The following is a 12,480-nucleotide window of genomic DNA, read 5'->3' as shown; positions in this document are numbered from 1 at the left end:
TCCTCGAAACATAGCCGATTGAAATAAAATGGTTAGCATTGTATTAACACAACCACAAAGTCAAATGGAAAACATATTCGTACTCAAAAGCACTCACATCAGACATACACGCACAAACAAACACACACTCAAATTAAAAAAAAATATGCACGTGCGCACGCACGCCCGCATCAACAGTGCCATATCGTCTGAGCGTTCCATGGAGAGTTATTTAAACCAGATAACCGCCTCACCTTATCAGTAAAGGTCTAGGGCAATAAAAGTCGAGGTGGTACGCTCCTTGACTCCAGGGCTTGTCAACATACAGCAGCAAGACCCGTATAATACGGTGTAGGCGCACAGACACCTCCGACAACAACCCTGCCGTTTTCGTTGACTAGACCGGTGCGATTGGAAAGGATAGGAACATTGAGGGATTGTTACTAGGATAATTTTTTACCCGAGAAAAGGAAAGTAATTCCCGGCAATGGGTTTTATTCAAGATCTCCGAGAAGAGTTCAGGGTAAAAAAGTTCGGCCTCAGCCACTCGTCAAACCAGTGTTTTTTCAGATGCCAGGTGGGTGTATATTACTCATATGTATTACTCAGGGATACAATTGCAAATGACAATGGCTATTTCTAATTAGGCATAGAAGTAAATTCTAATATATAAACCGGTGTATAAAAGAGCAGTGTAAAGGCTATTAAAGTGGTCCTTCACGGAGCCCCCAGTTTATACCTCATAAAAAACCCTTTGGTAGTAAAACTTTGTTGAGTAGGGGGGGCGGGGGTCAAATCGCGGTTCAACTTGTACATGTGTGTAGATTCTCACCCTTATTTAATGTAAAATCAATGCTAAAGGAAAATATATAGAACTGTCAGATTGTAGTGTCCCCAAAAATGCATGATTGCAGTGGCATGTTGTTATTTTATCCCAACTGTACGCGTGCGTACGTCTCATATATAGATATAAGTCTACTCATTAAGGTCTTTGTTATGATTTCACATATAGGGGCCTACGAAATATTACTAGTATATATTTGTTACATCCAAAAAAGGTCTGTACGATGAATTCTTGGAAAATAAATGGACTTTTCCGTCAGAATTAAATATTTCTTTCATGTCACCCAATGCCTACTGCACGAATATCTCGTATATCAAGTCAATATTTTGATACTCACTCCAAACTTTCAAAGTCCACGTTGTCACTGACATATTTTGTTTAAACAGTTGTTATCGGATGAGCAACTAGAAATAAAAGATAAAAAATGCTTGTCTTTCTCGGGAGAGGTCCAGCATTTCAGCGGAGACATTTTGAACGCTTAAATTTTAAACGCGTTAAGACATTTAATAAGATAATGCTGAAGCATTTTTTAAAATAAAACGTATTAGGGCTAATACCCAATGACACTATCGGTCTACGTTTATCGATCCAGCTCCGCGGGGACTATCTCTCTGAATGCAATCAGTTTAGCAGATTAACACATCTCCTCTTTTTTTCCAAAGTACTCACCAGCATTTCTCATCGCCAGGTGGAGTCGTGTTAATCTGTAAATATGATTGCATTCAGCGAGAGTCCCCATGGAATTAGATCGATGCACGTGGACCGATGGTTTTACTGGAATGGTTTCACTGAGGTCTTGGTGAACATAAACAATTGCAATGATAAAGAAAACGCATAGTTAAATACAGGTAGCTGATTTCTTGTAAAAAAATTACATACTCTGAAATCCACCCAGTTTTGCATTGGTCGCCCAGACAAGGAATGTGAAGTAAGGATTGGTCAAAATAATTAAAAACCTTGTTTTAAACAGCGCAATTCCTTAATCGATGTCTTAAAAATGAAATATGACTGAATGCTACTTATTCCTAAAATCCATGGAGATCTCACTTAACACATATATTTCATTTGTCAACCCTGGTGGGCAAAGTGCTAATCAAAATATTTAACAGACCAAACATTGCCCTTGTGTTTCTTTCATTCAGAATTCTTCAGCATATATCGCGTGGGCCGGAACACGATTTTCGTTTATTTAAAGTATGATAAGTATGATGTCCTTTGCCCCGCTGCTTGAGATTAGCAAGAGCCATACAATGATATCTTAACTGTAAAATTTTAGGTCTGATTGACCGAAATTCAACAAACAACCGATATCATTTACAACCGGTTTTTTGAATGAATATACAGGATGCCTTCCAAGATAACATTTGGCATTTAATTTTAATAGATTATATATTAATTACACATAAACGCTATATAGGAACGTTATTCAAGATAAGATAAAATGTTACAAATTAATCATACACAGGTATTATATAGGCGCGCAGACTTAAAGCGAGCTTTATCAGGTTAATGTCCTCTAGGTTAATCAGAATATACTTTGACAATGTTTAAGTCAACCACATAACCCTTTTAAGTTATTGGCCGATAAAGATGATGACCGATAAAGATGACGAATTGACTGACAGCGGGTTTGTGTTATGATTTATCAACTGAACACGTGCTTTCACGTGAGTTATACAACGATCACGAGCATATACATGTGATTGCAAACACATGTAGCACGGGGATTTATAATTTTAATGCACTAAAATCTAAGCAAATCCTATATTTCGACGACCGGTTTTTTATCAGGGTTTATGCATGAGGCTTTTGTAACATATACTGTATCTACCGGGAACGCAAGCGTTACAAGAATCGAGCTCACGTGTTGTCAGGAATAAAATGAATTTTATATCATTAGCTTTCATTACTTTTGTTACCCACTTCTACTCTTGATAGCACTTGTATACTCATGCACTTCCAGCGCCGTCGAAAAATAGGACCTTCTTTGAATTTTTTAATAAATATTGTAGGTTTTTTCAAATATATTTTAAGTTTGAAATGAACTCTCTATTTAAAAAAAAGTAATTTCTCCTTTTCAGTGGCCTTTTCCGAAATGTATTTTCCTCCTGTACCGGATCATCGTCGCTTGCTACGCTTTCTTCTGGTTTGTGTTCGTCGCATCACGATCTTCCAGGACCACGGGGCGTCATTTTACCCTCGTATACTTAACGATATGGACTTACATACTATTGGTGGTCCATTTGATGCTCGCCGCTGCAATCACAGTGGCGAATTACGGCCAATCATCTTCAAATCTACCGCGCAAGAAAATGAAGAAAACCGGCACGGAGCTACAAACCAATGAAAAGCCGACACCAAACCTAGTCTTAGGTACAATCAACTCAGCTTTTTCGGTCAACTCAAACCTTGTAAAGTCTAATGAGACCGTTGCTAATGGCGCGTCATCATCTGCTGCAATTTATGATCCCCACGGCGCAACTACTGACGTATCATTGGTTGATTTCACCGGAACTGGATGTCACGTGGACAGAGTCAAATGGTATTCAAAGATGTCATGGGTTCTGATGAACATAAACCAAGTAGCGGCCCCAATAATAACAGCCCTGTATTACGCAATGCTATACCCTCTAAAGCAGGATAATAGCAAAAACACTGACACTATCGAATTTCTAGTGGACATCCAGTTGCACGCAGTGAACACTTGCTTGGTTTTCCTAGAGTTATGCCTGGCAGCTTACCCGGTACGAATATTACACTTCACCCACGCGTTTATATATGGTCTTGTCTACGTGGCATGGTCGGCTATATACTGGTCATTTGACCATCAGAAAAACGTACTATACCCGGGCGTTCTAGACTGGAACAACCCCACCAGAACATCGGTAGTTGTAGCTTTAGTCATCGTTGCCATGACAACGTTTCATGTTATCTTGTGGCTGTTAAGTAGAATTAAGATTTCTCTGTACGGAAGGTGTTGTATGGAGAATTCTGCCAACTCTTTGTAGACGGAATGGGTTTTATTCATAATTATATTTATTATGCACACGAAAATATTTAATTTGATACTTTCAAAGGTGGGAGAAACAAAACTTTTGCACGTACGTATACAGTATGTACTGGCGGTAGACGGTTCACATATGTACATTTACTCAGTTTAGTCGAGAGGTTAATTTGTCCTTCTCCTCTTCTGCTAGTTGGCACAAAACAGCTTTTGAAAACTATAACATTTTTATAATATTCATAGATGCATTTATTTGTACAAAGGGGATACCTTTTGGGGATACTGAAATACTTTATAATATCTATTGTTTGCGTGTATGAAAAGAAAATGAGAATCAGTGGAAGTTTGTATGCTGCGTTTTTCACCATGTTCACAAACGTACTTAAAATTTCATCATAGCCATTAGTATTTGTACAATTTTTATGACTGCCATTTATATCTCAGGTATTACACATAAACTTATCAGTTGATCATATACTGTATACACACTGGACAATATAGAAGTGTCACCCCCTGAATCAGAGTAATCAAAGTTATAATGCCTGGTCTACTTATAATGTGACTAATGAGTATAAAACTGCTGTATCATGGAATTGTATTGTTGGTCTTTTTGTGAAATTTGATTTTAATGAAACCAGGAGCATATCATTCCACAGCAATTTATCTCCCCCAAAGTATTGGTTTAGTAGGGGTGACACTTCTATTGTCCAGTGTGTGTATACACAATAGCGGCGTTGTTTATAAAAGGAGAGATTGTACATAAATTCACTAGCAAAGCAAACTATCATAAAAAAAGGTCATGGTATTGGTGCATGTAGGATCATTATATTGATGGTTACAAATCCGTCATAAAGGCCATGTCTTAGCGTCTAAGCGTCGAAAGGGCACTGGGGGTACAAATGCACTTGTCCTTGTCCATCTTGATTTATCACTTGACTCGTGATTTGATCTAGCCATATCCATAGCCTGTACAGTTTTTGTATTGTTTTGGGAATTAATATATAGTAGTTTTAATGATTTCGAGCGTATATGTTTTTAATAAAACGGCTCTACCTTTCTTGTTCTTCTTTTGAAGTTTTAATAAAATACGTATATGTATGTAAATATCTTAGTCATATTTTTCATTAGTCAACGCCATGTTATACACGCACACATGCATTACATTTAAAACGCGATTCACGGCGCGAAATAACGGATTTGAGTCTCCTTTTGATGGCGTTGTCGATTCGCTGTTTATCTTGGGGAGAGATAAGGATAAATGAGAATGGTATTTAACCCAATTCGTTTTATTAAATCCTCACCCTACTTTTTTTTCAAGTACTGTTAAGGTGTTGTTATGGTTAAGACTTAAGAGTTTTATAAAAGTTGTTGAAGACCTCTCACTTCCTGTCTCTTTTCATTTACTGAAAAATATAAATAGCACATTAGTAATCTGTGCTATCTAAATAAAATACAACCGATTAAACACTTGTAATAATAAAGACTTCATTTTACTCCAACAATTAAGAAGGTTCTATAGATAGTGTGTAACTCTACCCTTGAAAAATTATAGCATTCGTTGAAAAATTCAGAAGTTCAGATCATGGTGAAAAGTAGGTCAAAGGTCAACTTCAAGGTCTCAGTGAGATTGCCAGAATATGACCTCCTATACAAGGTCAATAGTAACTATGGGCGTATCCCTGCCAGTTTTCGAAATATAAGGGATAGAAAATTTGCAAAGTTCAGTTCAAAAATATATTTCCATGTAGGATTTGTGTCTTTATTATAAAAAATAAAACTGTAAGGCACTCTTCGTATTGTTGTACCACTCAATGAGAAAATTACAATTAAAAAAATATGAATTAAAAAATACAGTTGGTGTAAAATTCAAAATTGTCTGTGATTTTTCATTGAAAAAACTAAGTACCCAGTCCATTTGATTTTGATAAAATGTCGTTCATTTTTTAAAGAAATTTCGACTTGCCCCATTAAGAACATACAATTTTGTTGTTGAAGACATATCTTTGTAAAAGTGTGCAACCCAAAGCAACAAATTTTCAAACCCAAAATAATTCTGTAGAAACACCTAATGAAATACGAATATAATAAAATCAAATCAAAGCCTATGATCAAGGATTGTCATCTAGATTGAACCATCTATTATTGATATTTCAATCTAAAAGTGTGCAACCCAAAGCATTCATATTCTCTAACCCCAAATAATTATGTTGACACATCCACTGAAATTTTAAGGAAATCAGCTTTGACATCAAGATTGGGTCATTAATTATTGACATATCAATCTTAAAGTGTGCAACCCAAAGCATTCAAATTCTGCAGTTATGTAAAAAGTCTGTGGTAGCCCCATCTGATTGTATCATTTATTATTACCGTTCAGTTAATTAAATTTTGAAATGAAAATCCAAATATTGCAGTTATGTAAAAAGTCTGTGGTAGCACCATCTGATTGTATCATTTATTATTAACGTTCAGATAATTAAATTTTGTAATGAAAATCCAAATATAGCAGTTATGTAAACAGTTTCATTATTATTGTTCCTCCTGATTTCTTGGAAATAAAGCCTGTTCAGCAGATTTCTCAAACTATGCCAACCTACAATGTAGTATGAAGATCACGTTACCAATTATAAAATACGACTAAAAGTTTAGTTTTACTCCAAGAATCAAGAAGGTTTTATAGATAGCGGGAAATTCTACCCTTGACAAATCACAACAATCGTTCAATTTTCAAGAAGAAGAAGTCGGTCCTATATTTCTTAATTAAAAATGAAGGGCATATCTAGTTTTCTGTCGACAATAAAGCATGTCTAGCTATTTATGTTTGCGTGTTCGAATTGCTTCACTACAACTATTTTCACTATCACTGTTTTCTTTTATAATTTCTTCACTACATAAATTAGCTAAGCTATTTAAACACTCCCCTTCACATACAACTTGGCCCACATGTTCTTTTTTTTCCTACATCCACAATGGTTGCCACACGTGGTCTACCTTCCTACAACTACACCCTTTCATTAAGAAATTAAAATTATCCTGTGCTATTTTATCCACCTCATTTGTTGAGAATTTATATTTGAGTTTCCCTTCTCCTAACTGGTACCCCCATATTACGACATCTACACACACTGGACAAAAGAAGTGTCACCCCCTAACTCAGAGTAATAAAAGTAGGCAGATCTTGGGAACTTATAATGCCTGGTCTACTTATAATGTGACTAATGAGTATAAAACTGCTATACCATGGAATTGTATTGTTGGTCTTGTACATGTACATAAAATTTTATTCCTGTCTTCCTCCAATATGACAAGATACAGGTAATTATCTAACGGTTATAGGTGCAAGTTATTAACCTGAAGAGGCGGAATATAAGCAATGTCAGTATATCGATACAATTGAATTGTTTAGTCAGCACCGTGCAGAGGGTCTGGTCTTGGTATAGAAACACTGGATCAAGAGACAAATTGTCTCTGATGGGTCGTCCAAGAAAAACTACTGGCCGTGAAGACCGACGACTGATTTTGATGTCCAGGTTGTCAAAGTTCGACACTGCTTGTCAGTTGACAACACAGTGGAACAATTTCACACATAAGAATGTGTCTGTGAAAATTGCTAGGCGTCGGTTACATGCTCATAGAGTGTACAGCAGGGTAGCAAGACTGAAACCTCTTATATCGTTACAAAACAGGCAACGTAGAGTGAACTAGGGTCAACAGGATCTGGAACTGGACAGTCCATGACAATTGGTCCTATATATTTTTTTCTGATGAGTGTCGCTTTGGTCTGACTTCTGATTACAGACGGGTACGATGCTGGCGAACTGCTGGTAAAGCATTTAAACCACATGTACTTAATTTTCTAACCCGGATCAGCAGTATTTCATCATGGTGTGGGGCTGCATCAGCATCCATGGCGTGGGCGAATTGATAGTGGTTGATGAAAACATGAATCACTAGAAATATATCGATGTTTTGGAGTCAGGCTTGCTACCATCTATTACTAACATGTTTGGTGACAGGAATTATCCATTTGTTCACCAGGATGACAATGTTCCTTGTCACAGGACCAGAGCAGTTGATGATTGGTTTGACCAACAGGACATTCTCTGGGCGATGTGGCCTGCCCAGAGTCCGGATGAAAACATAATAGAAAATGTGTGGAATCATATGTCAAAACTTTGGACAAATGTCCGTTTAACAAGCAGAGAAACTCTGTTATATTCAGTGTTTCATGCTTGGGCCAGCATAAGCCCTGAACGCATCAGACAATTATATGAATCCTTGCTTCGTAGACTGGCACCTATTATTAAGTCACGTGGCTATGCCACTAAGTACTAATTTTGGACTTGAAATTGCATATTTTGGTAGAATGTATATTTTGTTCTCATTTTGTGATTTTTTGTGAAATTTGATGTTAATAAAATGATACCAGGAGCATATCATTTCACAGTCATTTATCTCCCCCATAGTATTGGCTCAGTAGGGGTGACACTTCTTTTGTCCAGTGTGTGTAAATACTCTATCCTATTCTGGCCTGCTTGTCCCCACATCTGTGCTATATACATGTAACAACTCCTTAACCAGTGTCACTTTAAGCTATCTTCTAGTGGCAATACATGCTCCAAGGATTCTACATCTAACATCTACATCAAAGCTGACCTTATATTACCTAACCAAATAGAAACATTTTCTGAATAACTGAGGTCCTTATTATACAAACTTCTGAAATAACTAATGGTGCTACTGTCTGGATTCACTGACAAAAAAGCATTGCAGCATTTCCTAAAATAAAGACAACCTAACAGACGGAAAAAAGCTAATAGTCCACTTCTGTAGTTCCCTGCACCTACTTCATCAAGAGTTCCTACAGCAATTTTTCCAGATATAAAGTCAGCATACCTATAAAATTCAGAGTAGATTGCTTTTTTTACCAAGGTGGTGGCATAGCGATATTATACGTTTCGACTTGTAGCTAGATAAGCATTAATTCACACTCCCCGACCGAACGTCAGCGCTATATTTATCATGCCCGATGACCTGCAAGCATAGCAACCCTGGGTCACATAGCAGCAGGGGAACACCTTGCGTAACGCCAGGACCCTCCCTTTTTGGTGCCTGAACAAGAAGTCGAAGCCGTAGTAATGATACTGCGATCTTGAAAGAACCTCAGACGTTTCAGAACAGAGGATCTGGTTTCGACGACCTTAGACAAAACCGTGCTGGGTCATTAAAAAAGGCACGTTCTGTAGCAAACGACTGATCAGGGAATTATATCGTAGATCGACTCTATACCTGTACCGGTGCGTGACCAAGACATCATTATGGGATTTCTACACACTCTACGGGAGGAATTTCGTGTAAAGAAATTTGGTTTGCGTTTTTCGTCGCACAGATGTTTTTATCGGTGCCAGGTAAGAGGGTAAAACGGACATCAGAATAGAATGAGTACTGTACGTAAACCGTGGCAATGAATCCAGTCACAGTTTTTGACCAGGCTGCTCACGGGTGCGGTCCTTTGTCTAGACAAACTTGACTGAGCTGATCTGAGCTGGGCCAGCCTCATCACTTTTTTAAGTACCCAGTATGCAGAAGTTTTAAAGCAATACATTACATTCACAATCTTGTAATTTTTCAATTCTAATACATTTATTTTATGCTAGTAGATGTAGGTCTAACTCACATGTTACTATAGGCGTACTGGTACAGACCACTGATAACAGCTAAATATAAATCTGATAATCCTATGATCAAACATAGGCACAATCACTATTCCAAATAGGCGTATTATTCATTTCGCAAGTTTTGTATTTTTGGTATCCTTAAGATAATATTTGTGTTTCTACATTTCAAAACAAGAAACAATGTCGTCAAACAATACCAATAGAGCACTGCTACAGTGTAATACCATTGTCTTTATGTCAATTTTCAATTTCAGTGGCCTATTCATCCAGGAATTTTTCTCACATACAGAATTATTGTGGCTCTCTACACGCTCACATGGTTTCTCTATACTATGCTAAGGAGCCCTTTCGGAGGACGGGGCCACTTTCAACTGGCATATCTGACCATATGGACATACATTGCGCTCGTCATCCATCTGATCTGGGCTGCTAATGTTGCCATATTGTGTTACTGTCAGTCGAGAACGAAACAGCTGTCTGACGGCGGGAAAGAAGATGCGATCATATCACGCAACGATGGACAGAAAGAAACGTACGACAACCCCGCCTATCAGACACATGAAGCAGACGACGGTGTCTCTGCGCATGCGGAACCCAAAGGAACACCCACTTTGGAAAACGGCTCTAATGGTTCTAAAGAACTTGCTACAGACAGTACCCTACCGGCAGTGGTGATAACTTCCCCTCAGACCAATATCATAGAATTTACCGACACCGATACGGACCTTACCCGTTGGTTTTCCAAGGTGTCTTGGGTACTCTTCAATATCCTCTTAGCGTGGGCCCCGATTGTCACGGCCATTTATTATGGGGCATTGCACAAGTATATTTTAGCATATTTTGACACATTGTCCTATTTTCCAACCTCAGTTTACGTCACGGATTTGCATCTCCACGGTTTGAACTCTCTGATTGTTTTCATTGAAATAGTTCTAGCGGCTTTTCCCATTCGTATTCTGCATTTTATTTATCCCCTTGCCTATGGGATAGTGTACGTGATATGGTCAGTAATATATTGGTCCGTGGACCCTCAAAATAACGTGCTGTACCCTGGGATATTGGACTGGAATACCCCCGGTTCAACGGTCCTTGTAATGATCGGAGTTTTGGTCGTCATCTTTGTGTTACAATTCATATGGTTTCTCGTACACAGAATCAAGATGTTCATATTCAAACGTTATTGCTCGTCACCTTTATAAGAACGCACAATGAGAACGTTACATTTCAGCCAAAGGAGCAAGTTTTCCCAGCGTGCCATTGCTTTAAGTGAGAGGTTAAATTCGCTCATTAATAAAGGATTACCTGCGTATTCCGCAGATGACACGCGTTAATCTGTATTTCTTATTTAATCATAAAGCTTAGGCTAAGGTGACACATTGCTGGTATCCTCAGCGCCCTGAGAAAAAAAAGATTGCAAGTTTGCCATATGAACAAAACCAATATAAGAGAGGCTAGCGTCACTCGTTATCAAATAAGGTCGTGCTCCACATAACTACGGAATGCCTTATGCCTGATAACCCAGAAATCTATAAGGTGTTGTGACTGTGCCATTATATCTATGTAAGCCAGTACTGTGGGACTGGGTTCCCATGAGTTCTCTAACTCCCTGTGGAATCTCTCTCTATTGCTGTAAACTTGACCTGTTTAAATGTCTGCCACACCTAGTAAAGCTGTAAGGGGGTAATTATCTTTACCTCATTAGGCCTGACAGACATTTAAGCCGGTTAGTTGACAGCAATTTAGTGAGACTCCCCAGGGATCGATCCAATATCTGTGGGAAGGGTCCCTAGGTCAACCTTAACGCACTTAGCGCATTCAGCTTAATTCTAGTCAGTTTGATAAGGATGCGGAGGGGTTATCATCCGAGTTGACCCTTGGACTCTGTACATGCACTGTATACTGTTTGAGTCAGTTGAGTGATTACTGTATGTCTACTATTTAAAATATCAGAGTAATTATTATCAAGATTCTTACCTTTTGAAAGAAAACCCTTCATGTTAAGCCAGAGTTATTTAACGGATGTAGCTGTCTTTTGGTAATTTATCATTTATAAGATTTTTTTTATTTTGAAAAATAAAGAGCCTTGCAATAAATCGACGAAGTGGCCATCTAATTGTACCTGTTGCCGTACAGTTCGTTAAGTGAAGTGTTTCAACACTACTAATACATTACGAAAGGATTGTTAAGCGACAGATGCATTCATAATCGTGCCATATTGATTACATATAATAACCTCGACTTATGTGCTTAAAATATTTGATACTATTTCTTGGTCGTGTGAAACTTCAGTTATGCCTTTCCCTGCCCATGTTAATTCAAATGTGAACGTGTCTTCAGAGACAAAGGCAAAACTAGGAACAAAGCTTTTCCAAGCAACTTTGCTCGCAACAAGTTTATTTATGTTTAGACATGTCTCCCAAACTAGTAAACAAATTATTTGAGTACAAAGGAAAATAAGTCTAGATGAGAAAAAAATGCAGAAACATAGTGAAGAAGTAAAATGTTTATGTATCTTTAATTCTATCAAACAGTTTGAATTATTGACAGGATTCTGCAAGCGGGTTTTTTCTATGGATTTGTTATAATCTCTTTATATTATGATTAATTTATTGTAAATTGTACTGATATGACATTGGTCTTTTCTTTGTATTTGTTATTATCTCATTATATTTTGATAAATTTATTGTAATATCAATAAAACCAACATAGTGCAGTAGCAGTCAGAACCCGACTTCATTTTATAGGTTTGATTCAAAGAAGTTATAGATAGAAACACTCTATAGTTTGATGATATAAGAACGTGGAAGAAATGCAAACAAAGTGACTTTGCGACTTGTACATATCAAGCTGTATAGCTGACAGATATCAGAATAATACCTGTGAACAAACACGTATATATAAAGAGCCGCGCCCCATAATTGCGTGGTCGAGGAGTCAGGCAATACTCTTCATGGTGGATTACGCACCTTAGTCAA

The 12,480-nt window shown here is 37.6% G+C and overlaps 2 protein-coding genes across 2 annotated transcripts; both read left to right on the top strand.

The window, feature by feature from the left end:
• Nucleotides 1-7: 7 nt before the first annotated feature.
• LOC106178276 (uncharacterized) lies at nt 8-5,046 on the top strand. The gene is made up of 2 exons (XM_013561398.3): nt 8-556; nt 2,905-5,046. The coding sequence occupies exons 1-2, from the start codon at nt 467-469 to the stop codon at nt 3,829-3,831; spliced, it is 1,017 nt and encodes a 338-aa protein (XP_013416852.2). The 5' UTR covers nt 8-466; the 3' UTR covers nt 3,832-5,046.
• Nucleotides 5,047-8,887: 3,841 nt separating this feature from the next.
• Nucleotides 8,888-12,231, top strand: LOC106178246 (uncharacterized). The gene is made up of 2 exons (XM_013561362.3): nt 8,888-9,235; nt 9,760-12,231. Exons 1-2 carry the CDS (start codon nt 9,146-9,148, stop codon nt 10,702-10,704), a joined length of 1,035 nt encoding a protein of 344 aa, XP_013416816.2. The 5' UTR covers nt 8,888-9,145; the 3' UTR covers nt 10,705-12,231.
• The last annotated feature ends 249 nt before the right edge of the window (nt 12,232-12,480 follow it).

This window comes from Lingula anatina, chromosome 6, assembly GCF_051362555.1.
Source record: "Lingula anatina isolate TDL-2025a chromosome 6, LinAna3.0, whole genome shotgun sequence".
Classification (NCBI taxonomy): Eukaryota; Metazoa; Brachiopoda; class Lingulata; order Lingulida; family Lingulidae; genus Lingula; species Lingula anatina.
The sequence above is the reverse complement of the archived record's forward strand: the minus strand, read 5'-3'. Positions and strand labels throughout refer to the sequence as shown.